The 27,961-nt window shown below is 44.5% G+C and overlaps 1 protein-coding gene across 4 annotated transcripts in view; it reads left to right on the forward strand.

The window, feature by feature from the left end:
* The window catches only part of KCNH6 (potassium voltage-gated channel subfamily H member 6), a 137,489-nt gene that overhangs the window by 41,474 nt on the left and 68,054 nt on the right, over window positions 1–27,961 (forward strand). For all 4 annotated transcript variants that reach the window (XM_080976523.1, XM_080976527.1, XM_080976525.1 and 1 more), the window contains exon 3: window positions 21,625–21,780. In XM_080976523.1, coding sequence (XP_080832649.1) covers window positions 21,625–21,780 — 156 coding nt within the window. The remainder of the gene's footprint in view (window positions 1–21,624; window positions 21,781–27,961) is intronic.

A 27,961-nucleotide genomic window follows, 5' to 3' on the forward strand; every position in this document is an offset into this window, starting at 1 on the left:
TCCCTACAGGAGGTCCTGAAACCTCCCCACTGTTTTCGCTGGAAGTGTCTCTGAGCCATCCCTCCAGCTCCCTTTCCCTCAGCCCAGCTCCTCTCCCCCTACTGGTTCCCTCTTCAGCTGCTGAGTCTCTCCCAACCTGTGTGAGCCCTTTCACTTCCCTTCCTTCCGATGGCAGTTCCCTGACAATACCATACCAAAGGTTTATCACAAATTATATATTATGGACTTCCTTCAGCTTATCTGCCAATCATCCGTAGTTAAATTTTAGTTACGCATTTCCTAAATTTAATACTGCCTTTTTATATACCTTCCCAATCTTATTTTTCTTTTTTACAATACTCCTCAACCTTTCACAGAGCTTCTTGAAATCCCACGAACGTTGTTTGCTCATCACATATATTTTTCAGATACTCTACAAATTTTCCCCAGTCCTCAATGAACTTATGGTCTCGTTGATATCTAATCTTCCCAGTTAATTTGTCCAGTTCTGCATAGTCCATCATTTTCGTTCTCCATTCTTCCAGGGTGGGTACTTCCTCCTGTTTCCATCTTTGGGCCATTAATATTCTCGCCGCTGTAACTGCATATTGGAAAAGTTTACAGTCCTTTCTATTTATTTCATTTCCTACTATTCCTAACAGAAGAGCTTCTGGTTTCTTTACAAATGTATATTTCAACATTTTTTTCAATTCATTATATATCATCTCCCAGAAACCCTTCCTGCTTGGCAGGGGGTTGGACTCGATGGCCCTTGTGGTCTCTTCCAACTCTATGATTCTATGATTCTTACATTCCCACCACATATGATAGAATGTCCCTTCTTTTTCTTTACATTTCCAACACTTATTACAGGTTTTATACATTTTCGCTAATTTGACCGGTGTAGTATACCATCTATATATCATTTTCATAACATTTTCCTTTAACGCAGTACATGCTGTAAATTTTATATTTTCCTTCCATACTTTTACCCAATCATCTGGTTGTATATTATATCCAAAATCTCTAGCCCAATGTATCACAACCGACTTGACTTCCTCGTCCTTCGTATGCCATTCCAACAACATTTGATAAGCCTGCAACTTCTCAATAATATTTACTAGTTTTCCATTTCAGTACAAAAAAACAACATTTCTTATCCTTCCATATATTCTCTCTCAAATCCACTTCTTCCTTCCCTCTAGATAGCTTTCTAATTACCTTTCCGGTCTTCTTCGCATTTCTATTTCCTCTTACTTACTTTATCTTGCTTAATTCAACATACTACGTAACTGTAAATAAGTTACAGATTCTATTTGCAAAAACCTTTAAATCCTGTTAGCGTTGTCAAATTTTTACAATGTTCTTTTAAGCATATTATAAATTTACTCCAGTCTCTTTCGAACAATTGGTCTTGCTGGTCTCGGATCGTCCGGGTCAGTCTTGCCAGTTCTGCGTATTCCATCATCTTAATCTGCCATTCACTTAGTGTTGGTATTTCTTGTTGTTTCCATTTCTGAGCTAAAAGTATTCTTGCAGCTGTTGTGGCATAAAGAAATATGTTACGGTCTTTTTTGGGGATTTCATCCCCAATAATGCCTAGTAAGAAGGCCTCTGGTCTTTTCGGAAATGTACTTTTAAACGTTTTTTTTTTAGTTCATTGTATATCATATCCCAATTAGTACAAGTCCACCACATATGATAGAATAACCCCTCATGTTCCCTACATTTCCAACATAAGATAAGTCTGCAACTTCTCAATTGCTGTTGGTGTTTAGTCGTTTAGTCGTGTCCAACTCTTCGTGACCCCATGGACCAGAGCACGCCAGGCACTCCTGTCTTCCACTGCCTCCTGCAGTTTGGTCAAACAGCCTTGCCATGGCGAAGGGGCTTGAATAACTCAGAGAGGCTATGAGCTATGCTGTGCAGGGCCACCCAAGACGGACAGGTCATAGTGGAGAGTTTTGACCAAATGTGATCCACCTGGAGCAGGAACCGGCAAGCCACTCCAGTATCCCTGCCAAGAAAACTCCTTGGACAAAGACAATAGGCAGCTTCTCAATAGCAACTGATAATTACTTGCAGTCTTATAAGAATGAAAGGAGAAAAAACATACTCCATCCCATCTCTTTGAGGTCCTCTGGTATAATGGTGAGATAAGGTCAGACCTTGACTTTCAGAATGATGTTACTTGCAGTGGCTCTGAAACCGAGCGAGCGGGGTTAGTTTATGGGGTGTGTGGGTGTGTGCCCTGAGAAGATATTCAGTTCATCATTATTGCCAGGATATGCTGGGAAACCAAAGTAGCTGATTGACTGAGCCCTCTGATTATCAAGTAAGAAACGCATGGTGCACATTAAAATTAACAGATGTCTAGGTGCAAAAAAAATGTATGATTGTACACCTGCCACATTTCCTGTGGAGGAGATGGGTCATTAGCTAATCTGTGACAACACAAATTTCCACCCTCCTCATCTGCCTTGGTCACCAAGACTCCTTGCAGTATTTATATACCCAGCAGCCCTTTGAGATAAACTGAGTTTTATTATACAAGCAAATATTTCTGCAGGGGGGGAAATACTAGGCATTGAAAACGTTCATAAGTGAAGGAGCACATTTAATACATTCTAAATATGTAATTTGGTTTGTTTTTCTGGGACTAGCCCCGCTGCTGATGGCATTGTTGTAAACCACTATTGCCTCTTGGGTTTTGTTTAAGATTTACAGCCCAATAAATCACTTGTGAATGAGAGAGCCAACTGCTCTGCCAACACAACCTTACAAAATGTGACAATATTTTGTAATGTCGTTATCACCATAGGTGTTTAGTAGGAATGTGCCAAGCCAAATCCTGAACCGAAGTGAGCTGCTTAAGGCATATTTGGAACATCTCCAAGCTGAAGCAAGATCTCTGAAGCAATTAATGGTGCTTTGGAGATTTGGACATTGAAAGAACATTACAGAGTGTCTGCAAAAACTGAAACATTTCTCCCCAAACTTGGCCGATATGGAATACACCAGAGGGAGAAGAGAGAGCTATTTTGTAATTTACGGGTCTGGCTTCTAATCAGAAGGCATTGTTTTACCAGGGCTTTCCCATCACAGTGTTTGGGGGAAGGAATGTTGAAGAAAAGCAAACTGTTCTGTGTTCTTTGCTAGTTTAGGTAGTGGTGATAGTTGGAAAATACTGGATGTTAAAGTCCGCCTTTCTTCTGCATGCCCACATATCCACTCCTGTCAAATCGGCTTTGCACTTAGTTTCTGCTGCTTTTGGTGCCAAAAACTTGAAGCTGGTTGCTGTTTTTCTTATATTACATTCCTAGCCCCTGTTAATGGAGAAATCTGAGGGCTCCCTTGGACAAAAAACAAGGACACCAGCCAGGAATACCAGAGCAAAACAGCAGCCAGTAGGCTTGGTCTTTATTGAAGACTGTCGCGACAGGACTCCCACCTGCCACCAGGTGAAACAAGATGGAAGCCCTGAACAAAAGGAGACCCGAACTTTTATTAGCTACTAATCCCCCAGGCTACACCCCTAGAACTACATCACAACTACATCATGACTACATCATTGATACATCACAAAACGGAGGGGTTGCAGGAGGGGTTTGTGGAGGTAACCTGAGTATCTTGTCACCTGGCTGGTCCCTCCTCTCCCCCTCCCCATGAGTATTTTCCAAAGGACAAAGGGGAGCTGGCAGTTTCCTGCCCCCAGAGGGAAGAGCTGATCATTGTCCTTTGTTCCAGTCCGTGTTGAATCCACTCCCGTATGCAAGTTCTTTGTGTCCTTGATGGTCTTCTGTTTAGGACCATCAAGGTCGGCATGCCAACTGGGTAGGGCTCCTGCGTACATGTTGGTACGCTCAAGAGATTATGGCCTTCCTGTATCAAACCATCCCCTTTTGATAGTCCTTCCTTCATAGAGCAAAATAAAAGTGGACCGGTGTAGATCCGATGTATGGTTGATTTTCTATGAATTTATAACAGAAACATCACGTATGTCGTGTGTGAGTGTGTGTGTCAAGTTTGTACAAACTAAATGATGGGGGTGGGGGGTTCTGCAACACCCCTATATCTACCTCTTTGCAATTTTACAAGTTACCTGCCTAAGAGCATCTCTACGATGTACGCCATTTTCATACTAAAATAATTGCTCACAAAACAAGAGAGAGCAAAATGAATCCAGACCTCACCCCTCAATCAAATTGAAATGCAGCCAGCACAAAAGAGGTCCATCAATCCTTCTGAAATTTGGCAGATTTCTTACCTATGGGCACCTGTATGATCTCTGCCATTTTCATATAAATTGCTCACAAAACAATAGGGTTGATTAAATTAATCTTTTTAAATCATCCCAACACTGTATAGGTTGCTCTTGCAGGAAAACCACTACAGCTTTCCATCTGAAATGTGGTAGCTATGATCCCTTTGGAAGGAGCTACCTTGCCTGCAAAGTCCATGAATTTCTGCCAAAAAGTTAAAAGCAGTTCCTTTTAAAAAGAAAAAAAAGAAAATCTGTCCAGCGCACACACAAAAATCTGGATCTATTGTCATTTCATAGTATCCTTGCTTAGGTGCACCTGTATGTTGTGTGCTATTTTCATATAAACTGATCACAAAACAAAAGGGGAGATTAAGTGAATCCGTTTTTAACCACACCAAAACTAAAGAATGCTCTGTTTGCCTATAATTTGACAAGCTTTGTCCTTGGGGGATGAAAAAGTAAACGCCAATGCTTTTGCTTTTGTATGCCTAGCTAGCAACAGTCATCTCTGTGACAAAATAGAGAAAACAGGCAGAACTAGGATCCCCCCCCACACACACTTTACTTTCCAGCAAGCAATTCCTTCCACAGCAGTAGAAAGGAAAATGACACATCACAAGGTATTTATCACCGAGGGTGGCGCTGTGGGTTAAACCACAGAGCCTAGGGCCTGCTGATCAGAAGGTCAGTGGTTCGAATCCCCATGACGGGGTGAGCTCCCGATGCTCGGTCCCTGCTCCTGCCAACCTAGCAGTTCGAAAGCACGCCAGTGCAAGTAGATAAATAGGTACCGCTCTGGTGGGAAGGTAAACGGCGTTTCCGTGCACTGCTCTGGTTCGCCAGAAGCGGCTTAGCCATGCTGGCCACATGACCCGGAAGCTGTACGCCGGCTCCCTCGGCCAATAAAGCGAGATGAGCGCCACAACCCCAGAGTCGGTCACGACTGGACCTAATGGTCAGGGGTCCCTTTACTTTTACCCAGCAGCCAGGCAGCACCAGGGGCTAAGCTTCATGAAATAGCAATTCATAATAATGTACTTGTTGCATTGGTCAGTTGTTCCTCTGAAACCCAGAAACATGCAAAGCAGGCAAGAACTTTCACCTGTTTTGAGTGCCGTGCCTTGGAAAGTGGGCATGTCCATAAAAATCCATTTTAGGACTGTACCCAGCTGGTTTTTGATGAGCCACTGGGTATGCTTAATCGCATCTGGGACATGCTATCCTTCCTTCTAACTACCAGGGCCTCTACAGGCATCCTTCCCTGCTGCTTCCATTATGTAACGCTGGTATAGATTTAGCTTTAGTCTTGCTATGAAGCCTTTGAGATTAAATCCTCTAGCAGGCCAATAGACGTTTGGAATGAATGAATGGAGGGAAAGATTTCAAAATAGCTCACAGGGAAAGATTAATAGCTCCCTTTTTAATTTGCATATTCTCATGTCCAGCCTCTGGAAACTCCCCTGTTTCCCTGATTAGTTTAATACCGATGATACGGATAAATACATTGGAAGAATCCTGATCCTACTGAGCAAGTGGGGGAGGAAGGGGGGCACACAAAAGCTCTACTGTGATGATATTTTATGTTATTAAATGCTAAGTGCTTGTCCTTTTATCAAGGTCAAGTGGTAAAGGAGGGTTGGATGGAAACAGAATCCACCTATTTATCGCCAGTGGAGTAAACAGGATGCAAACCCAGCTGACACAGTGGATGTGGAATAGATGGTAGAATACCGTATTTTTTGCACCATAACACTCACTTTTTTCCTCCTAGAAATTAAGGGGAAATGTCTGGGCGTGTTATGGAGCGAATGCCTACAGGTGGTGGTGGTGGGGATCTGCTGCAGTCATGAGCAGAGGATCCATGGATCCCCTTCCTTCCCTCCTCCGTGGCTCGCTTTGAAACAGCAAAGCGGGAGAGGAGCCGCTTACACAGGTGTAAGCGGCTCCTGTCTGGTTGGCTGCTTTAAAGCAACCTTGCTCTCTGTCCCTCTCTCCTCCCCACTCAGCTCGCTAAATACCAGCAAAGCTTTTCAGCTCTCTAAGCTGGGGAGGAGGGAGAGAAGCAGAGCCTGCTTGTTTTAAAGGAGCAAAGCGGGAGAGGAGAGGAGCCTTCTCCCCATATGCCCCTCTTCTGCATTATTAGCAGCATCCTTCTCCACACACCCCACGCATGCTCCTTGTCCCTTGAGTGCTTTTCCTTCCCTCCCCACTTAAAACGTGGTTACAAAGCACGGATCCACATGGATCCTCAGGATTTTTGCATTGGGCTCCCCAAACTCACCGTCAGATCACATGTCTGTGGCCACAGCATGAACCACAAAAATCATACATCCACTGTTTCGTTTAGAATATTTTTTTTCTTGTTTTCCTCCTCTAAAACCTAGGTGCGTGTTATGGTCAGGTGCGTGTTATAGAGCGAAAAATACGGTACCTTGTTCCAAGGCCACTGGTTTAAATAGACTTCATAATTCACCAAAGAATGAATTGAAATTGTTGAGTGGATCGTTATTCAAAGCCCTGATTTTTGATTGATTGGTGTTATCGTTTGGCCAAACCCTTTTTGGGCAAGGCCCCCTGTGTTCATTTACATCTGCATGAGCTGAGGCAGTATTGTTATGGCAGATAACATACCCTCCAACATTTCTCCGATGAAAATAGGGACATCCTATTCCATCATAATTTTTTTACTATTTATATCCTGCCCATCTGACTGGTTTGCCCCAGCCACTCTGAGCGGCTTCCAACATATATTAAAACATAATAAAACATTAAACATTATCTGAAGGAGTGTCTCCACCCCCATCGTTCTACCCAGACACTGAGGTCCAGTGCTGAGGGCCTTCTGGCGGTTCCCTCACTGCGAGAAGCCAAGTTACAGAGAACCAGGCAGAGGGCCTTCTTGGTAGTGGCACACGCCCTATGGAACGCCCTCCCACCAGATGTCAAAGAGAACAACAGCTACCAAACTTTTAGAAGACATCTGAATGCAGCCCTGTTCAGGGGAGCTTTTAATGTTTGATGTATTACTGTATTTTAATATTTGATCGGAAGCCGCCCAGAGTGGCTGGGAAAGCCCAGCCAGATGGGCGGGGTATAAATAATAAATTATTATTATTATTATTATTATTAACATTAAAAGCCTTCCCTATACAGGGCTGCCTTCAGATGGCTTGGAGGTTGGACGACTCCATACCTTCCAACATTTCTCTGATGAAAATAGGGACATCCTACAATACCCTCTCATGAAAATAGAGATGTCCAAAGGAAAAATGGGACATTCCAGGATCAAATCAGAAACTGGGACAGCTTCTGTAAATCCGGGACTGTCCCTGGAAAATAGGGACACTTGAAGGGGTCTGAGATAAGATCATGGACACAATTTAGGAGACGTTTTAAGGGAGGAAGACTGAACGAAAGTGCTTTAAAATGTAAATGTGTTGTGAATGAGCAAAAGACCCAGCAATAACCCTATTATGGTTGAGCTGTAGATCTTATTATCCTAAGCAAGGCCGGCCCTGCTGTTAGGCAAAGTGAGGCAGCTGGCTCAGTAGGTGAATGCCAGGGGGTGGCAGCAGTCCCACTACTTTCGCCCTAAGCTAGCCCTGTACATATCCTAAACTAGCCCTCTGCCCTCAAGTATGGTGGATGATGTTATCCCATTAAGAGTCAGCTCCCTATCTGATTCGATTCTGTGTATGGAATGGCAGAGTGCCATCTTGCCCTTTGCTTCAGGCAGCAAAATGTCTTGGGCTAACACCAACCCTAAACAGCAGCTGATTGTAGCTAGCTAGCTTTTAGTGTCAAAAAGATGAATATAATGGATTTGCATGGGGAATTCCTGTTGGTGGCTGATAACTTGTCCTCGTTGAACAGGTTTCCCAGAAAGAAAGAAAAACCTCCCATTAAGACATCAGAGGTGCAGCGATAGCCTAAAAGGCCGTTTGGGGGAGTTTGACCTCTCACAAGATAATAATAATAATAGTAATAACAATTATTATTATTATTATTAATAATATTAATATTAATAATAATAATATTTAGCTCAGAGCGGCTAACAACAATAAAAGTAACACAGCATTCTAAAATCAATTCATTTTAAAATCAATTCAAAATCAAATTAATGGCAACCATTGGGCTAGAGTTCTGTGAGGATTACCAAAGGAGGGGGTCAGACTGTGCCTTGGCCAAAGGCCTTGTGGAACAGCTCTGTCTTGCAGGCCCTGCGGAAAAATGTCAAGTCCCACAGGGCCCTAGTCTCTTGTGACAGAGCGTTCCACCAGATCGGGGCCACAGCTGAAAAGGCCCTGGCTCTGGTTGAGGCCAGCCTAACCTCCCTGTGGCCCGGGACCTCCAAGATGTTTTTGTTTGAAGACAGTAAAGTCCTCCGTGGGACATACCAGGAGAGGTGGTCCCATAGGTAATGTACACAGAAGAGGGAATATACTAGCAAATACTCCCTTGGGTTGAGGTCAAGGTATCCGATGGGTATGCTATCACAATTGCCAGCCTGGAATTAATCAGCAAGCATAAATATGGACTAACACACTTTATTCAGTTTCCCCTACAAAGCTGTAGAATGTTGATCCAAACTCATGAAAGAAATGCTAAATGAAGAAAGTGTAATTAATAAACATGTGTATCCATCACTACAAATAATTTATAATGTAGAATTATATCCCCTTATGGAATTGCTGTATGTATGTCATCATTATTGCTTATTCTTCCATACTAGCTGTTTTTTCCGAAGCTGACATCTTGCAGTGCACCGATTCAAGTGTTAGGCTCGAACCTGGCAAATTCTGGATCAAACCCCTGTTCAGCCATAATGCACAATGAGTTATCCTGGGCCAGTCACTATCTCTCAGCCCAGCCAGGGTTGTTTTCAGGATAAAATGGAGATGGGAGGCCATGTGTAGAATCATAGAATTGTAGAGTTGGAAAGGGACCACACGGGTCATCTAGTCCAACCCCCCCGCAACGCAGGAATCTTTTGCCCAGTGTGGGGCTTGAACCCACGACCTTGAGATTAGACATCTTGTGCTCCACCAACTGAGCTATCCCACCTTGATTGTTTTGGAGGATTGGAAGCGTAAAAAAATGAATACAGTGGTACCTTGGTTTACATACGCTTCAGGTTACAGACTCCGCTAACCCAGAAATAGTACCTCAGGTTAAGAACTTTGCTTCAGGATGAGAACAGAAATTGTGCTCCGGCGGAGCGGCAGCAGCGGGAGGCCCCATTAGCTAAAGTGGTGCTTCAGGTTAAGAACAGTTTCAGGTTAAGAACAGACCTCCAGAACGAATTAAGTTCTTAACCTGAGGTACCACTGTAAATATTCCGTCACTGGTTGCAGATGGTGTTGCTGCCAAACCGTTGCAATCAAGGGTTTTCCAAGTCGTCCTTCCATCTTTTTCTGGACACTTTTTTGATTTACGAAAGAAATCGCAGTGCCACTCTTCCCAGCGTGGACTGGGAAAGTGCTTTTGAGACACAGAAGGGTCCCTGAAGGTCACTGTCTACAGTGGTACCTCGGGTTAAGAACTTAATTCGTTCTGGAGGTCCATTCTTAACCTGAAACTGTTCTTAACCTGAGGTACCACTTTAGCTAATGGGGCCTCCCGTGCTGCCACACGATTTCTGTTCTCATCCTGAGGTAAAGTTCTTAACCCGGGGTACTACTTCCGGGTTAGCGGAGTCTGTAACCTGAAGCGTCTGTAAACTGAAACGTCTGTAACCCGAGGTACCACTGTATTCTATGTGGCAGAAGGAGTGGTCAGTGAGACAGCTGCCAGTGTGTTTGCTGACGATTTCTATACCATTGCACATCTATACCATTGCCATTTCCTGCTTTCTATACCACTGCACATCGCTGCAGCCGTTTCCTTCATTGCTTGTAAATAGCCAGAGTTTATGCTCCCTTTTTTTCCTTTTCTGTATCCCCTTCTCACAAGTGACGCAATTAACAATACCTTTTTCTGCTACTAAAAAACGAAAGCATGTTCCTAGGTATAAAAAAAAAATACGGCAAATTAATCTTGCCCTGTGACACCACCCTCTTCTGTGATTTTGAACCGTTTCTCTGACAGAGGAGCAGTTTAAAAATCTGGCTGGCTGGCTGGCTGGCTGGGGTTGCATTGCTGCTGGATCTGATCTGCAGTGTGGGTGGAAGTAAAGCACAGAGCTTTCCAGTGAAAAACTACCATAGCTGCCTTGGATCTGCTTGCTTTAAAGGTGGGGAGATTTTTCCTTCTTTCTCCCCTGTCCCCACCCACCCACCCACCCACCAACCAACCAACCAACACAATTGATAAATTACACACACACACACACACACGGAAAATAAAATAAAAATAACCAAACCCATTTAAATAATAATATTCAAAATTATTGTTTTATTTTCCCGGCCCTTGTATAGTCCCACTGATCAACCTCTAGCATTGGGAAAGAGAGATTTCACAAAAATGTTAACCATGGAAGCAAATCAAGGAGAGTTTTCAATATTTTTTACCAAAGGAGGCATGAACGCCTGTAAGATTTCAATTTACTCTGGGGGTTTTCAGATTGTGGCTATGGCAAGTTTGTTGATGGACCAATCAGGAGGGCTGTTAAAGAACACAGGAGCAATGACTTACATTTTCCCTAGATGCACTGTTGTGTTGTATATATTTGGCCACATTGTACTTTAAAAAATCCATCATTTCGCACAGTTTTTTTTTAAAGTGGGAAACAACTGGACATCTCCCTCCCATGACAGCTACGTTTTACAACAAAAAATACCTGTATTAATGCAGAATCTGCGGATCTAGGAAAGCATGAGGTGTGAGGACAGAGAAATTGTGTAATAGCATTAAATGCTCAAAAATGTGGGTAATGAAGACCTCTTCTCTTCCAATATTTCCAAGTAAGGCATTTCCTGATTAATATTCAGTACAGTACGCAATACATAGGAGACTTGCCTCTATATGCAAAACCCATGAGTAAAATAAAAAAGAGAAATATGTTTGCTATCCAGGTTCTAAGATATATTAATTTTGCTTGAGGGGAAAGTAGAAAAGGAAAGCTTTAGAAGCTTCTGTGGAAATGGGTGGAAGATATTTTTTCCCTAGAAGAGGTGCACTTCTTTTTCCCCTTAATGAGGTTAAATACACTGTTGATACAAATTAAAAGCGGAAACATTTCAGGGTCATTAGACACGACTCTGTTTTTTGCATTATGTCACCTTTAAGATCTCCCTGCAGTTATGCAGCAGATTAGTGCACAGTAAACAAAAGGAGGTGATTAATAATTTAATTATAACTGCATGAATTGGGATTGCAAAACATATATGTGGAAGAACAATTTAGGAATGGATGTAGAAGATGGGTTTCAGTGTTCATGGAAAACACTTTACCTGATTAAATTGACACATTTAGGTCAGTCCATAATAAAATATCTACCATCCATTTAATCACGGATGAAGAGCCCAACCTGATTTGCATTATTGAAAACTGGGTAAATGAGCTTGGAAGAGCTGGCATCTCTCAGCTGTGTCCACCTGGGCTTTCAGCCCAGTACCAAGACTCTCTCTCCCTCTCCAGGATTCCTGTCCAGCAAGAATCTGGTTTTTAGTGTTCACACCTGGTCTTGGTCACAGGGGACAGATGGTTTTGCAATGCATAGGAGAAGAATGGAGAGAACTGGTGGGACAACGGTTATCCCTGAATATAAACTCTAGGAAGGATAGAGTTTACTACTTATCCCTTTCTTGTCTCGAAGATATCCCCACCAGAGTGGAGTCCTTAAGATGGATAGCACCTCATGTCCCTCCTTCCAGCAACTCCTACAGCCTAACTGTTGTCAAATTTTTTGCTCCACTTTCCTTTGGACACATCTGTGAGGCTTAGAGCGGCGTCTTGTTGTCTGGGCAGCCCAGAACTTCCAGCCACACTGCTGCCAGGCTTCAGGGAATCTGACCCCCCTCCCTCATATCAGGCTGCCAGTATAGTGGTACCTAGGGTTAAGTACTTAATTCGTTCCGGAGGTCCGTACTTAACCTGAAACTGTTCTTAACCTGAAGCACCACTTTAGCTAATGGGGCCTCCTGCTGCCACCATGCCGCCAGAGCACGATTTCTGTTCTCATCCTGAAGCAAAGTTCTTAACCCAAGGTCATATTTCTGGGTTAGCGGGGTGTAAACTGAAGCATGTGTAACCTGAAGCGTATGTAACCTGAGGTACCACTGTAATGGAAAGACAAGAAGCTCTAAAAGGTAAAGGACCATTAGGTCCAGTAGCAGATGACTCTGGGGTTGTGCGCTCATCTCACTCTAGAGGCCGGGAGCCAGTGCTGTCCGCAGTCACTTCCGGGTCACGTGGCCAGCGTGACGAAGCTGCTCTGGTGAACCGGCACCAGAGCAGCACACGGAAACGCCGTTTACCTTCCCGCTATAAAGTGGTACCTATTTATCTACTTGCACTTAAGGGTGCTTTCGAACTGCTAGGTGGGCAGGAGCTGGGACCGAACGACGGGAGCTCACCCCGCTGCAGGGATTCGAACCGCCAACGATGCGATCGGCAAGTCCTAGGCGCTGAGGTTTTACCCACAGCGCCACCCATGTCCCCTTATAGACCACACTAAAAAGTAAAAGTAAAACCTGAAGCAAATGTCTTGTGTGTGTCTATGTTTTCATGCAGACAACAGAAGTCCGCCCATAACAGACACAGGGTGACAATGTAGTATTGTAATAGGCAATATACTGCTATAATTAAGTGCTTATGGAACTACCGTTTTAATTCTGCTTCAAGCTGACTGTGGAATAGCAATGACTCCACAGCATAAAGAACCCTGGTGTGGAAAGAATCTGTGTCTACCGATTAATTGCAATTTATCTGGCATTCATGATAACAGTTCATTCAACCTCAAAAACATGGGATTGGACACCATAGTCTCTCTTCTATTTCATGAGGTTCAGAACATCCAAAACCAAATTTTATGATTCCTCCTGAATCTCCAGTCTGTTGTGGGAATTGCGTGTGCATGTGCTGCTTGTTCTATGAGGACGACCAACTTGCCAGAGACGATCCAGCCACTGGAGTCCCTACACAAAACAGTTTGCATTTGTCTTTTGGCTGTAAGTCAAAAATGATAAAAACAGGAATAACGTTTTTAATTGCAGTGAAGGAGAGATCTAGCACCTTTGCCCCCAGGTGGTGTGATATGCCAGACACCAGGGAGGCTTGATTGTGTGGGTAGAAAACTGTGATGTTGGGAACATCAAAAACAATGCAAATACCGTCCAAAAACGGAAAAGAGAAGATGCAAATGAGCTTTCAGCAAGTGTTTGTAGATGTGTTTGTACTGAAACAAACCTGCGGATTGTGTACTCTAATGTGCCCCTGGATAACCCTTTTAGAAGCTGTGGCTGGTACACAAGACGGTGTGTCATTTCACCTCCTACGATGTGAGGCTTTTTGGAAACAAGCATGTTACATCAGAACTCCAGCATCCGGCTTGTATTTCATCTGAGTATGTTTTGAATTGACTAGTTTTGGAGCCTAGACAGCATCTTAAAAAGCAGAGACATCACCTTGCCAACAAAGGTCCATATAGTTAAAGCTATGGTTTTCCCAGTAGTGATGTATGGAAGTGAGAGCTGGACCATAAAGAAGGCTGATCGCCAAAGAATTGATGCTTTTGAATTATGGTGCTGGAGGAGACTCTTGAGAGTCCCATGGACTGCAAGACGATCAAACCTATCCATTCTGAAGGAAATCAGCCCTGAGTGCTCACTGGAAGGACAGATCCTGAAGCTGAGGCTCCAATACTTTGGCCACCTCATGAGAAGAGAAGACTCCCTGGAAAAGATCCTGTTGGGAAAGATGGAGAGCACAAGGAGAAGGGGACGACAGAGGACGAGATGGTTGGACAGTGTTCTCGAAGCTACCAGCATGAGTTTGACTAAACTGCGGGAGGCAGTAGAAGACAGGAGTGCCTGGTGTGCTCTGGTCCATGGGGTCACGAAGAGTGGGACACAACTAAACGACTAAACAACAACAAGTTTTGGAGCCTACATACTTGCCCAAAGGAATGGCTCTTTTCCTTTGCCCTATCCAGACTTCCATTTGAGTCCCGATTTCTATGCACAGATTTCTAGTTCTGTGTCTGAGAGGTTTATGTGTTTTTTCATCCCGCTGCTTTCCCCAGGAATACGTACTGTTTATCGCTGAATTGGAACAAACGTCAGTCGGGTTGACGTTAGTTCCAATTCAGCAGTAAACAGTGACTTTTCCTGGGGAAAGCGGTGGGACAAATCACATGCACTCTGTAAATCACGGACCTGTGCTTAGAAATCGCTGTGCAAACAGATGTCTGAATGAGTCCTGAAATTCCTGCTCTGCCTCTTATGGTTTCCTCCTGGGTCTGAATATGGCAAGAGCAAAAAACAATCTTGCTTTGGTTGTCATTTGGAGGATGTTTTTTAAGAACTTAAGAAAGTCCTGCTGGATCTTTTTATCTTTCCAAAATCCTCTCCTCCAACATTCAGCTTCATGGGACATCTGTGAGTTCTAGAATTATGGGAGGCAGAGAAAAACTTTTCTTTATCTCCTTTCTCCATGCCAAAAGTGCGGACTGGTCTGGGGGGCTTTGAGAGGTACAGCCAGGGGACTGCCGCAGGTACCTCCTACCATCTGCTGCCTGAAGCTGTTGCCTCAATTTGCCTAACAGTAGGTGAACTGATCCTTCATGGACCACTGCCTTGCTGTGGCGAAGGGGCTTGAATAACTCAGAGAAGCTATGAGCTATGCCGTGCATTGCCACCCAAGATGGACAGGTCATAGTGGAGAGTTTTGACCAAACGTGATCCACCTGGGGCAGGAACCGGCAAGCCACTCCAGTATCCCTGCCAAGAAAACTCCATGGACAAAGCCAGCCCTGAGTGCTCACTGGAAGGACAGATTGTGAAGCTGAGGCTCCAATACTTCGGCCACCTCATGAGAAGAGAAGACTCTGTGGAAAAGACCCTGATGTTGGGAAAGATGGAGGGCACAAGGAGAAGGGGATGACAGAGGATGAGATGGTCGGACAGTGTTCTTGAAGCTACCAGTATGAGTTTGACCAAACTGCAGGAAGCAATGGAAGACAGAAGTGCCTGGTGTGCTCTGGTCCATGGGGTCATGAAGAGTCGGACACGACTAAACGACTAAACAACAACAACAACAAAAGGTGAACTGAATCAAATTTCTTCTGCAGCTGCTTCCTTATGGTCTCTTCATGCCCTTTAGCAGATTTATGTAGGCTCACTTCAGATTCCTGTGCATCAATGAAACTATTATCCCCAGTTCCATCCAGGTGGTCCCCTGTCCTGTGTTAATATTTTCTCCCTCCCCTGTGGGACTTAGTTTAAAACTCTCTTGATCAGTTTCATGAGACTCTTAGCAAATACATTCTTGCCAGCTACTGTGAGGTGCAGCCCATCTCTTGCTAGAAGTCCTCCCTCCAGGAAGTGGAGACCATGGTCCAAGAAGCCAAACCTTTCCTGACGACATCAATTAGTTTTGCTCCATCTATTTTCTGCTCTAATTGCTGTTTTGGTTATCCTCTTCTTTCCATCCCTTTCTCTAGTCTTGATAAGCTTCCTGTAAACAGCCTGCTGTTCACACTCTTCCTATTTAAGTTAAGTTTTCCCAGCATTTCTCATTGTGCCACCCTATGGGGATTGCTTCACTAACATCACAGGAACTGAGCCAGAAAATGGCTTATCAATCTACAGTGGTACCTCGGGTTACAGATGCTTCAGGTTACAGACGCTTCAGGTTACAGACTCTGCTAACCCAGAAATAGTACCTTGGGTTAAGAACTTTGCTTCAGGATGAGAACAGAAATTGCGGTGCGGTGGCAGCAGGAGGCCCCAATAGCTAAAGTGGTACCTCAGGTTAAGAACAGTTTTGGGTTAAGAACAGACCTCCGGAACGAATTAAGTACTTAACCCAAGGTACCGCTGAACTGGGCTGCTGTCTCTGTGTGAATCAGAATAAAACACCTTGATATTCTTCCCTTGCATCCTATCTCTCGCTCATCCGGGTTTTTCTAGTGCAACAAAATATGGATCCATGGCTGCCCCTTACACTTTTTAAAAATATCCTGATGGGAAAAGGCATTTCGTTGTGTGTAGTGGCTTCAGTTTCTCCCTGAAGCCCTTGTTCATTCGGGATGGAACCTAATAGCGGGAGTAATCAAGGTTGATTACATGCCTGTGACACTTAAGCAAGGAAGCCTTACAATTTGTTTTGGCTACTCGGCTACATAGCAAGGCTTTCTCAGAAGACACAGCTGAAGCTGGAAGAAGCACTGGTGTCCGAAGGAGCCTTTGCAATGCTGGAAACTGAGGATGGCAAAAAAGCTGTCTAGTGGGCTGTACTTGGACCCTGCACCAATTTCTGCTTGCTCTTGCCTGCTGTGCTCCTGTCCAGTCCATCATTACAATCTTTTGCTCTCTTGTCCTAAGGAAAATAGCACCCCAAGGGCTGCATTTTCAGTTTCTCAGGGGTGGAAGTAGATGGGGAAGCAGAACACAAGAGAGATGACTTAGCCTTCTTGCCCCTTTCTCTAACTTTCTGTCAACCCTGAGACCTCTGGTTGTGTAGTTTTGTTTAGAGATCTAGTTCCATTTCCTAAATGTAGGTGCCAGATTTCTATTAATCCCTACCATCCCATATCAGGCACCACTCAGAATCAGAACAGGGGCTCCATAAATCTAGGGTTGCCATATTTCAAAAAATGAAAATCCAGACACAAAAGTTGTTGAGCTATTTTGGCAAAATTGCTTTTTTAAAAATGACCTTTTTGAGCTATTCTTCAGAGAAATTGGCAAAAACGACACTGCTGACATGGGTTGCCATACATCCAGATTTCCGCCTAAACACTGCTTTCGACTGCAGTATTCCAGGTAGGACCTGGAAATTTTGAACGTATGGCTACCATACGTAAATCAGACCCTGCCTGAGCCAGTGGGTGGTCAGAGAATGAAACCAGAAAAAGTTCTAGCTGAGACACCTGTGCCACCCAAAGCCATTTTGCCTTAACCCCTAGTTTGCCTTATTTGGTCTGGAATAGTTCAGTTTCTGCACATGTATGTGTCCCTCAGCTCAGGAAACAATTGTTAGTGTAATAATGCGGCAGCCAGTGTTAGTCCTACTCAAGAGTAGACCCAGTGAGATGACACAATTAATATAGATTCATTCATTTCCGTGGGTGTTCGCTGAGTATACCTTAGTTCATGGGTCGGCAAATTAAGGCCCGCGGGCCGGATCAGGCCCAATTGCCTTCTGGATCTGGCCCGCGGATGGTCCGGGAATCGCCGTGTGGATCGCCAGCGTGCACGTTCTTTCCCTCTTCCTCACTCAGCGCCGCCGCCGCCTCCCTCCCTCCTCCTGGCTTCTCCCTGCCCTGTCTAGAGGAGGAAGGGGGCTGGGCTTTGTTGGTGCCAGCAGCAGCAGCAGCAGCAGCCGCCATTTTAAGCAGCCCCTCTCCGGAGCCCTTTCGCGCGCCGCTCACCGTCCTTCCGCCACCAGGTGCGCCAGCCCCTGCCGCTCGCAAGACACAGGTAAGCAGCCACTGGTGCCCTTGCATAATTCCCACCCCACCAAAAAAGTATAGTCCGGCTCCCCACAAAGTCTGAGGGACAGTGGACCGCCCCCTGCTGAAAAAGTTTGCTGACCCCTGCCTCAGTTGAATTCACAACCCATAATGAACATGTCAGGAAGATGGAGGCATTGATATGCTATTTTTAGGGTAGAGGGTCTACCAAGTTACAGTGCCCAAGAGGGGAAGTGGCCCCAGAACTATACCTCCAGCAAATACAGTATCACCCAGGGCCAATTATCCCATTTGCCCAACATGCAGCTAAGATCTCTCCTGTTAATGCTGTCTACCTGAGCATTACTGGCGTCACTCCTTTCATTTCACTTCTCCCTCAATTTGGAGGTACTTTAAACAGAGTGCTACTGCAGACTTGTGTACCCTGGTACTCAGCAATGCTGCAGATATTAACAACTACTGATAAAACCTTTCCTATGACTAATTCCACCACTTTTTCCCCTGGAGACAGTGCCCTCTGCTGGCAGCATATGTTTTTCCCCTAATAAAGCCTGTAAAAAGTCACTTGGACCTCAATATTTTGAGCCTTTTGTGGACTGCTAATTTTTTCCCATTACAATCTTCAGCTAAAACAATAAATCAAAACAAGAACGCCACTGTGATTGAGGCTGCTATGTGTTCCTCGCTTATGATGTGCTAAAGCCCGTTCCCTAAATACTGGTAATTTCATTGTTGAACCCCCCCCCCCCCGGCTTGTAAACCACCTGGTTCTTAAATAGATTTTAAAATCACAGAGCCTGGATTTAAATGGATACAACCCCCCCTTCCTCTCTCCCTCCCCTTCCAGCAGCAACTTGCATTGTGTGTAGCTGACGTCACTGTAGATTTTGAAGTTCTGAGACGCTGGCCATCTGCTCCTGGCTATGGGAACCTGAGCTCTTTAAAACTGCATGGGCAAAAGCAATCTCATCCGCTCTCCTCCCGCTGCAGCGGCGACAGATGAAGAGGGAGCGCTGCCAGGGAAAGCATAGAATCAGCGCTACGTAGGGCCGGGTGCTATGTTAAGCCTTGTCCCCTGTGCAATTGCTTGAGCTGTTGAGATAAGAAATATGTGCCTTACACAACCCAGGGACTAACTGTGTCACTGGAAGATTCATTGAGGGGGGGAAAGACTGGGCGGAGAAGGGCAGAAGGAATATCCTGTCTAGTCTTGATTTCTTCATTTTCTCCCATTTGCTCCCCACTTGGTCCAGTAAACATAGCAGCTTTTTCTTGCCAGGTCAAAGGGCACGTTGTCCTCTGCCAGTGCAGTTAGATCATTGACCCATGTAGCTCCTGAAGCCAATCTGAAGCCGCATCTTGGTTTTCGAACAGTTCTAGGACTCAAACGGACTCCCGGAACAGCACAGGCTAAGATTGCCCTCTGCACTCCTCCCCCCTGCTGCCGCTCAAGCACTCACGTGTTGTGTTGAGGGGCGCATGATGTCACACGACGCTGGGCCCCCTCAATGTGGGAGGCATGTTGGTGTCTCTGGGTTGCAACTGTAGTGAGGTCTTCAATGCGTTGAATAAATGGAGCCTTACATATAACTTTCCAAGGCAGCAATATCAGTCTTTTGTCCATAGTAAGGGCACAGAGAATCCATTTACATTGTCCAGTTGTCCAATTCCATGTAGTAGGTATGTAATTCAAAATAATATTTGCCTCTGAAAATTTTGGCAGCATTCGTGCAGTCATGCAATATAATACAATCTGCATTTAAAAAAAAAAAAAAGAACAACACACACACTAGGTACAAAGACACATCTAAGCATCACATGTTGTTTGGCCCTGAGACAGCATTTTGTTCGATTGTGTGTAGTAGTCTAGCATCTGTTACTACCATCACCGCAGCCGTAGTGGCACAAATGAACAGGCAAATCATTGTCACGTGGGAAAGACAACATGCCAAAGAAAGGACTATTTCACATGTTACTTTTTTCATCAGAGAGAGACTATAATCAGTGAGCTAAATCCAGACTGTTTTGTGCTGTGTTGTGGTTCAAGCTGCTCAGAAGATACCATATTTTAGCATTGTTTTGGTTGTAAGCCAAAATACTGCCACTATGACTACTCTTACTTCTACTTTTCTTGGTTACTAGAGAGCCGTAACAAGAAGCTGCTTTCTTTGGTTTTGAAATCTAAACCCTGCATTAGAAGTAGCTCTCATTCCCTCCTTGTTATTTTTTTAAAAAATAATCAGACATAACTTTCATTAACTCCAGTGAGTAATTGGCTGGCTATGTTCTCATGGCAAAGCTCATTGGTCCTGGGGTTCAGAGAACTTCGTGAAGCTACCACAACAGACCCCTTAATAGAGCAGGGATAGGAAACCTGCGGCCATCCAGATGTTGTTGGTCTACAGCAGGCATAGGCAAACTCCGGCCCTCCAGATGTTTGGGACTACAATTCCCATCCTCCCTAGCTAACAGGACCAGTGGTCAGGGATGATGGGAATTGTAGTCCCAAACATCTGGAGGGCCGGAGTTTGCCTGTGCCTGGTCTACAGCTTCTGTCATCCCTGGTCATCCATCCAGGATAGATAGGAGTTGGAGTCTAGTGGCATCCAGAGTGCCAGAGGTTCCCAATCCCTGCGCTGCATATGGCTGACTTTTAAATGAGGTGGTGCTTTTCACAATGTGAGGCTCTGCTGAATTCATCACATGATAATACGTTTTGGGGTGGGGACTTTGCAAGAGAATGCTAGGGGAGAGTCGTCCTTCTGTTGTCCTTCTCCTGTCTACACATGATCATACATGATCATAAAGGTAAAGGGACCCCTGACCATTAGGTCCAGTCATGGCTGACTCTGGGGTTGCGGCGCTCATCTCGCTTTATTGGCCAAGGGAGCTGGCGTACAGCTTCCGGGTCATGTGGCCACCATGACTAAGCCGCTTCTGGCGAACCAGAGCAGTGCACGGAAATGACGTTTACCTTCCCGCCAGAACGGTACCTATTTATCTACTTGCACTTTTATGTGCTTTCGAACTGCTAGGTTGACAGGAGCAGGGAACAAGCAATGGGAGCTCACCCCGTCGCAGGGATTCAAATCGCCGACCTTCCGATCGGCAAGTCCTAGGCTCTGTGGTTTAACCCACAGCGCCACCCGCGTCCTGTACATGATCATACACAAAGATTAATTTACCAAAAGGTCTTGGTTGCAATACCCGTCCTCTCAGACAGCATCACTGTCACAGCACCATCCATAGGGACATATAACTTGTAACTGATGCAAAACAGCACCAGTTCCTCCCTTTAGCTAATTTACTGGGTTTGTTTCTTGTAACATCAGTGCAGCTTGTTTTCTGTAGGCTGCAAGTTTGTGCTCTTTCCAAACTATTGGTACTGGGATATTTCACCAGAACACAGCAACGCTGTCTCATATACAGCTTCTTGAACATTGAGGGCAGCCAGGGACAGTGTGGAATTGAATTATGCATTCAAATAAAATGTGCATGGATTATTATTATTATTATTATTATTATTATTGATATTATTGTTTCTAATTGTTTCTAATATGCTTTCCTTAAATTAAAAAAAAAACACCATTGATCACATGAGATGTTGTGAGCCACTTTGGGCACAATTTTGTGGGAAAGTGGCATACAAATAAACAGATGGTGATGATACAATGACATCATTAAAAAACAGTTTTGAGCTGAGTATAATCTAACACTGGCGATGGCTGGGTGATGCATTCCTTGCTGACTGAGCTGCTTCTCCTTCTCATCTTCATTCATTGTGTCATGTTTTTTTTCATGGCAGCATCCTGTATCCGGTGTTTGGTGGATGTGGTCCCGGTCAAGAATGAAGAAGGAGTCGTCATCATGTTCATCTTGAACTTTGAAGACCTGGCAGCTCTCATTGCCAAAAGTGCCCGGCAGAGTCTACACCAGCGCTTGTCCCAAGGATGGCGAACAGGTGAGAAGCACAAAGTGGCTCAAAATCCTTTACCTTGGGCAAAGGCACATGGTAGTTTGAGGTGGGGGGCGGAGTCTACGGAGGTGAGGGGGTGGCATTTCAGCAAGTGGGTGGTAAATGGAATCTCTGAATTTTCTCTGGAACTTGGCATGAACATGGCTGATAGTATGGCATGCAGATACCTCTTTGTATGTCGCCGTGTTGAGTGAGTTGTGACCACACTGGCAACTGTGGGAGAATGTTTTGTCAGAGGAAGATCTTCAAAACTCTATGGCCATAGGAAGTGAATTCTCTAAGATGGTCTATTGGGAAGGAAGGGTGTCCTTAGGTGGGGAGGCAACAAATCAAATCAAATCAAAACTTTATTGCGGTCCAAAGACCCACAAAACATTTTCAAAACTAGATACAGTTAAAACAACCAGAAAGACAGATGGAAGAAACCAAGGCAGTTATTTTGTTTTATCTAGGGCATAATGATCTTTGTTTCTTATAACCTCCGAAAGAAACTTTGCCACGGCCAGTGTAATCTCATTTGACCTGTCTTCCAAAAGGTATTTCATATGGGAGGCTTCAGATTTTCCCGGCAAATTTGCCAGTAAGAGTTTGATCAGTTGATCCCTTGCTTGCTCATATTGCCCACAATGCAGTAGGATATGCTTCATACAATCAACGTCCTGAGAACGTAAACAAAGCCTATTCTGATAGGGGATGCCTCTCAGTCTGCCATTTAGAACTTCCGAGGGAAATACATTTAGTCTGGCTTTGGTAAATAGCCAATAGGTAGGCACAGACAAATTCCTAAGGTATGAGGATATCTGAAAGTCGTACCCATATTGGATTCCAGTTGCAACCGGGCTACAAATTACATAAGACCGGGATCGCGGGTCGCTATGTGAGATGTCCCAAAACCTTTGGAGGAGGCAACAAGAAAACCAATCCCTCATAGAAAGGAAGAAAGAGAGAACAAGAGGATAAGAGTACCAAATCATGGACAAGGTTCTTAACATGAACATCAAAATTCTTTGAGCTGGCCATACAAATTTCCTCAAGCATGGATTGCCAAGGTGCCTGTAGTCAGGAGGGCTCTATTAGCAACTCCCTGCAGCCGTAACTAGACATGTCATCAAGCTCATACTTCTCAACCTACAAGTGTGAGCTCCAGAGAGCTCACAATATTGTCCCATCTACTCAGTGCGTGTAAGTCTAGGTTTTTCCACATATGCTAGGAATGACTGGGGAAATGGGAAGAAGTAGCAGGTAGCAGTCTACAGCGATCCAGTAAGAATCAGAATTACTTTCAACCAGGCCAAGACTGCTGTTGATTCCAGATGTTGTGTGCAACTTGGAGAATTGGGCAACTCAACAGCATTTGGAGAAGGGGGGTGGGTTTGGATCTTTGTGAAAGAACTAGGAATTATTTGACAGAATTCCCCACACCTTCTCAAAACAATTTCCAGGGTTCCTCATAGAGGAAGATGACAGCCAGTATTAAACCAGTTCTGGTTTCCAGTGCAGATGTACCCTTAGATTCAGGGACAAAGTAATAAATTGCCTGAAAGGTAAAGGTACCCCTGCCCATGCGGGCCAGTCGTGTCCGACTCTAGGGTTGTGCGCTCATCTCACTTAAGAGGCCGGGAGCCAGCCCTGTCCGGAGACACTTCCGGGTCACGTGGCCAGCGTGACGAAGCTGCTCTGGCGAGCCAGCACCAGCGCAGCACACAGAAACACCGTTTACCTTCCCGCTATAAAGCGGTACCTATTTATCTACTTGCACTTAGGGGTGCTTTCGAACTGCTAGGTGGGCAGGAGCTGGGACCGAAAGATGGGAGCTCACCCCACCACGGGGATTTGAACCACCGACCATACGATCGGCAAGTCCTAGGCACTGAGGTTTTACCCACAGCGCCACCCGCGTCCCAATAAATAAATTGCCTTAGCTCAGCATTAATTCAGCAGGCAGCAGCTTTAAATTCTACTAGGAGGCGTTATGTGTGAAATTACTCCAGCCCCTGGGGTTTTCAAAAGAACTCAGTAAATTAAGGAAATGAATGGAACATAGTGATCCCGTTTTGCTGTGCAGGCTGGGCTTGAAGTTCTTGTTCTAAGGTTAGGAAGTGTGTGATCTGATGCATTTGTGATAAGGCTGCAGTATAAATTAGCAGTAGACTTAATGAGTGTTTGTACTTGTGGAAGAAGCATTTCCCACCTCTATGCATTCCCAAACATGTTCAACAAATATGTAGCAGATGTTAAGATTAGGAAAAATTAGTGCTTTTTTTCCTGGAGGGTTGCAGGGGTACACATACCCCTAAGCATTTTGTGAATCTTTGTACTTTTGTCCATTTGCTGTATTTCTTTTCCCTGATTTGAACTATAAAATGGTTATTTTCTTGAGTCAAAATGAGGGTACCCCTGAACATTTTTTTTAAGGGGGGGGAAGCACTGGGAAAAGCTAACTTGATTCAGTCAAAAGCTAGAAATTGTACTATAAGCCTTTTATGAAAAAGAACTTAAATTACTAAGGTTGTAATCCTAGGCATACTTCCCTGAGAGTAAGCCCCACTGAACTCAGTGGCACTTACTTTGGAGTAGACATGCATATCTTGTGTTTAGCAGAGTTACAGTTTAGCACAGAGATCTTTGCAGGCTCCCTTCCTCTTTGCCTGTCAAGTTGTAGAAACATTTTGGGCATCTGTATCTATACATATACGCTAAACAAACTGAAGGATTTTAGGGGTTTGGAGTTCTTAAATCTGGGTTTCTCACAAACTATTTATTTTTTAAATATTTGTGCTTTCTTAAAAGGGAAACTACAAACTATTACACCACAAATCAAGATAATAATATAACGCCCCACACTCTAAAATATACCAAAAAAAAAGTTATTATAAGGAGGAGCTGAGCATATAGCATAGGCATTGATATAACCTGAAAACAACTTGTCTGTTTTGGGTTAGATTCTCGAAGGAAGCTTTTAAACAATTCAAAAGAATCACATTTAAAACATAATATGGAATCCTTTTGGTTTTAATTTTGCAGTCTGTTGCAAAAGCTTCCGGGTAACTGCATAACTACGGCAAGCAACCCAGCTTTGCTTAATGTATACAACAATCAGAATACAGTCATACCTCGGGTTGAAGTAGCTTTGGGATAAGTATTTTCGGGTTGTGCGCTGCGGCGACCTGGAAGTAACGGAGCGTGTTGCTTCCGGGTTTCGCCGCTCGCGCATGTGCAGACAGTCAAAATGACATCGCGCGCATGCGCGGAAGTGGCGAATCACGACCTGCGGACGCGGGTTGTGTTCGCTTCTGGATGCGAACGGGGCTCTGGAACGGATCCCGTTCACATCCAGAGGTACCACTGTAAAGAGAAATAGATTAATGAATTGATTCCACAGTCCTCTAATGGCCAGAGCTCAGTGGTGGAGCAACAGCTGTGGATGCAGATGTTCCAAGGTTCAACCCCCAACATCTCCAGGGAGGGTTGGTGATGTTTCCTGTCTGAAGTCTGGAATGATGCTGCCATTCAGTGTAGACAACACTGAACTAGATGAGTCACTGGTCTGACTCGACATAAGGCAGGTTCCAATGTTCCTGTTTTAGAACATGCATTTGTACAGAACTGCTGCTCATATACTTGCAGCCCAGAAGCCTCGCTGCATCCATGGCCAAAAATTTTGAGGCCAGTGGGAATTAACTGCTGCACTAGGTCAGTCTTATAAAGCAGAAGGGCATAATGTCAGTGTTGCAAGAAAATGGCGTTGGTGCAATGAATGCAAGCGATGCTTTGCAACTAGGATCCACAATGCTGAAGCATTGCAAAAGAAGCAAGATCATAGAATGATAGAATTGTAGAGCTGGAAGGAACCTTGAGAGTCATCTAGTCCAACCCCTTGTCTTATGCTGGGTACTAAAGGTAAAGGTAAAGGGTATTAGGTCCAGTCGTGTCCAACTCTGGGGTTGGAGCGCTCATCTCACTTTACTGGCCGAGGGAGCCGGCATACAGCTTCCGGGTCATGTGGCCAGCATGACTAAGCCGCTTCTGGCGAACCAGAGCAGCGCACGGAAATGCCATTTACCTTCCCGCCGGAGCGGTACCTATTTATCTACTTGCACTTTGACATGCTTTCGAACTGCTAGGTTGGCAGGAGCAGGGACCAAGCAACGGGAGCTCACCCCGCCGCGGGGATTCGAACTGCCAACCTTCTGATCGGCAAGCCCTAGGCTCTGTCGTTTAGACCACAGCGCCACCCGCGTCCCTATGCTGGCTACTAGGCAGCATCAATAAACCTGTTCCATGTAGTGCAGAGCAATGGTGCATTGCTCGATTTCATTGTTCTGTATGGGACAATGACAATAAAGATAGCGTATTGTATCATATGAACAGTGTCACTCCCATGGGGGTAATGGGAGGAGAGAGCTTTCTCCTCAAGGGTATGTGATTCACAGACCCTGCCCCCTACTTCTAGATTACACTTAACAACAGATCACAAGGTGGTAAAGCAGGTATACATTACCTATAATGTTTCTATGATCCACCCAAATAGGTGCAACTCAGCCTCCATCACAGTTTCAGTGAAGAGAGCTATTCAAATATATTGTTTAACTTACACTATAAGAATAAATCAAAGCTAAGCATAAAAGGAATGGGGATGTTACTGTGTTAAGATGAGAGCTCTATGTCCCTCCACCAAATATTCGGCCAGCTACTTACTTGTATAATTTGGCAACCAAAATATTAATTTATATTTGGTGTGTGATGCCTCGAGGACCTCCCCTACAGCTTAAAATCATATCTTAGAGCACCTTTGTCACTCCTAGCAGATGAGGGTGAAGTCCCCGACTTAGTGCCTAAAAACCCTCGGCCACAGGTAAGAGAACCTGTGGTCTTCCCAATGTTTTGGACTCCCATTAGATTCCCCAGCTGGCCTGGCCAGTGTTCAAGGATGATGGGAACCGGATGTCAACAGCATCTGCTGCTACCAGTTCCCCATCCATGGTCTGCACCATGGTGTTGGCAGGGATGCGGAAGGAAAAGCACATTGGCCACATGTGGTTGGGACTGCAAGGTTGCCAGGTGTGTTTACGCTGAGCTATCCAGAATTACAATACAAGTGAAGACTGCACGCCACAGGCTAATACTTTTATCAGTTTTTGATGGGGTGCAAAAGGACCTTTCACATAAGGAACTGGGTTATATTTCTTGATAATAGCCACCAGGTTTGAAATAGCCCAGCAATGCGAAACTCCAGGCACAGGAGCCAACTGTTAGGGACCGATGTCCCTTCGCTGCCGCCCCCAATAAAATATTTGAGGGAGTTGATGGGCATTACCATTCAAATAGTGTATGTGTGTGTGCTACATTATGTGATCAGTTATGGGGGGGGGGGGGCAGGGCTTACCAGCCTCCCCGCCCCCCACAATATTTTATTCAAGTTGGCACCCCTGGCTCCAGGAAATGATTCTGAAGAAATTTGGTAGCAGTGAGTTTGGCATCTCAGTTGGGAAGAAAAATTAAACCACAGACCCATCTCTCTAAAGGCCTAGTCAAACCACAAAGCAGACTCAGTGTACTACCTGAAATAGCTTTGTGTTTTGTATGTCAATAGCAAAAACCCGTGCATAAAATGGCCCTCTTCATATAGATCATTTAGGAAGAGTCTTCTTGGGATAATATATGTGACTTTTTGTTGTTGTCTTGGATACCTTAAGTGTTTTGATCCTTGCTTGTGCTAACACAACTTTCTGTAATGACCTCTTCTTCTTTGTTGTTGTTTATTTGTCTTGTTTGTACTTAACTATTTTTAAAAAAGAAACCCAAGGTATAATACAGCAATTGTTCCAATTAAAAAGTATAACTTTACCTACTCTAGTATTTTGTGGGTGAATGCAGCGGAAGGGTGAGGATCCTGTTACGCCAATAAGTACAAAATCACCAGATTTGGTCAACCCAGTGGCCACTCTGGTTGAGAATCCTGTCTACTGACAGCAGCAAGACAGATATCCCAAGACCCTACAACAGAAGGAAGGCATAATCACATAATAATAATAATAATAATAATAATAATAATAATAATAATAATTTATTATTTATACCCCGCCCATCTGGCTGAGTTTCCCCGGCTTCCAATCGAGTGTTAAAAACAATACAGCATTAAATATTAAAAGCTTCCCTAAACAGG

This window comes from Podarcis pityusensis (genome assembly GCF_964106645.2).
Source record: "Podarcis pityusensis genome assembly, chromosome: 13".
NCBI lineage: Eukaryota > Metazoa > Chordata > Lepidosauria > Squamata > Lacertidae > Podarcis > Podarcis pityusensis.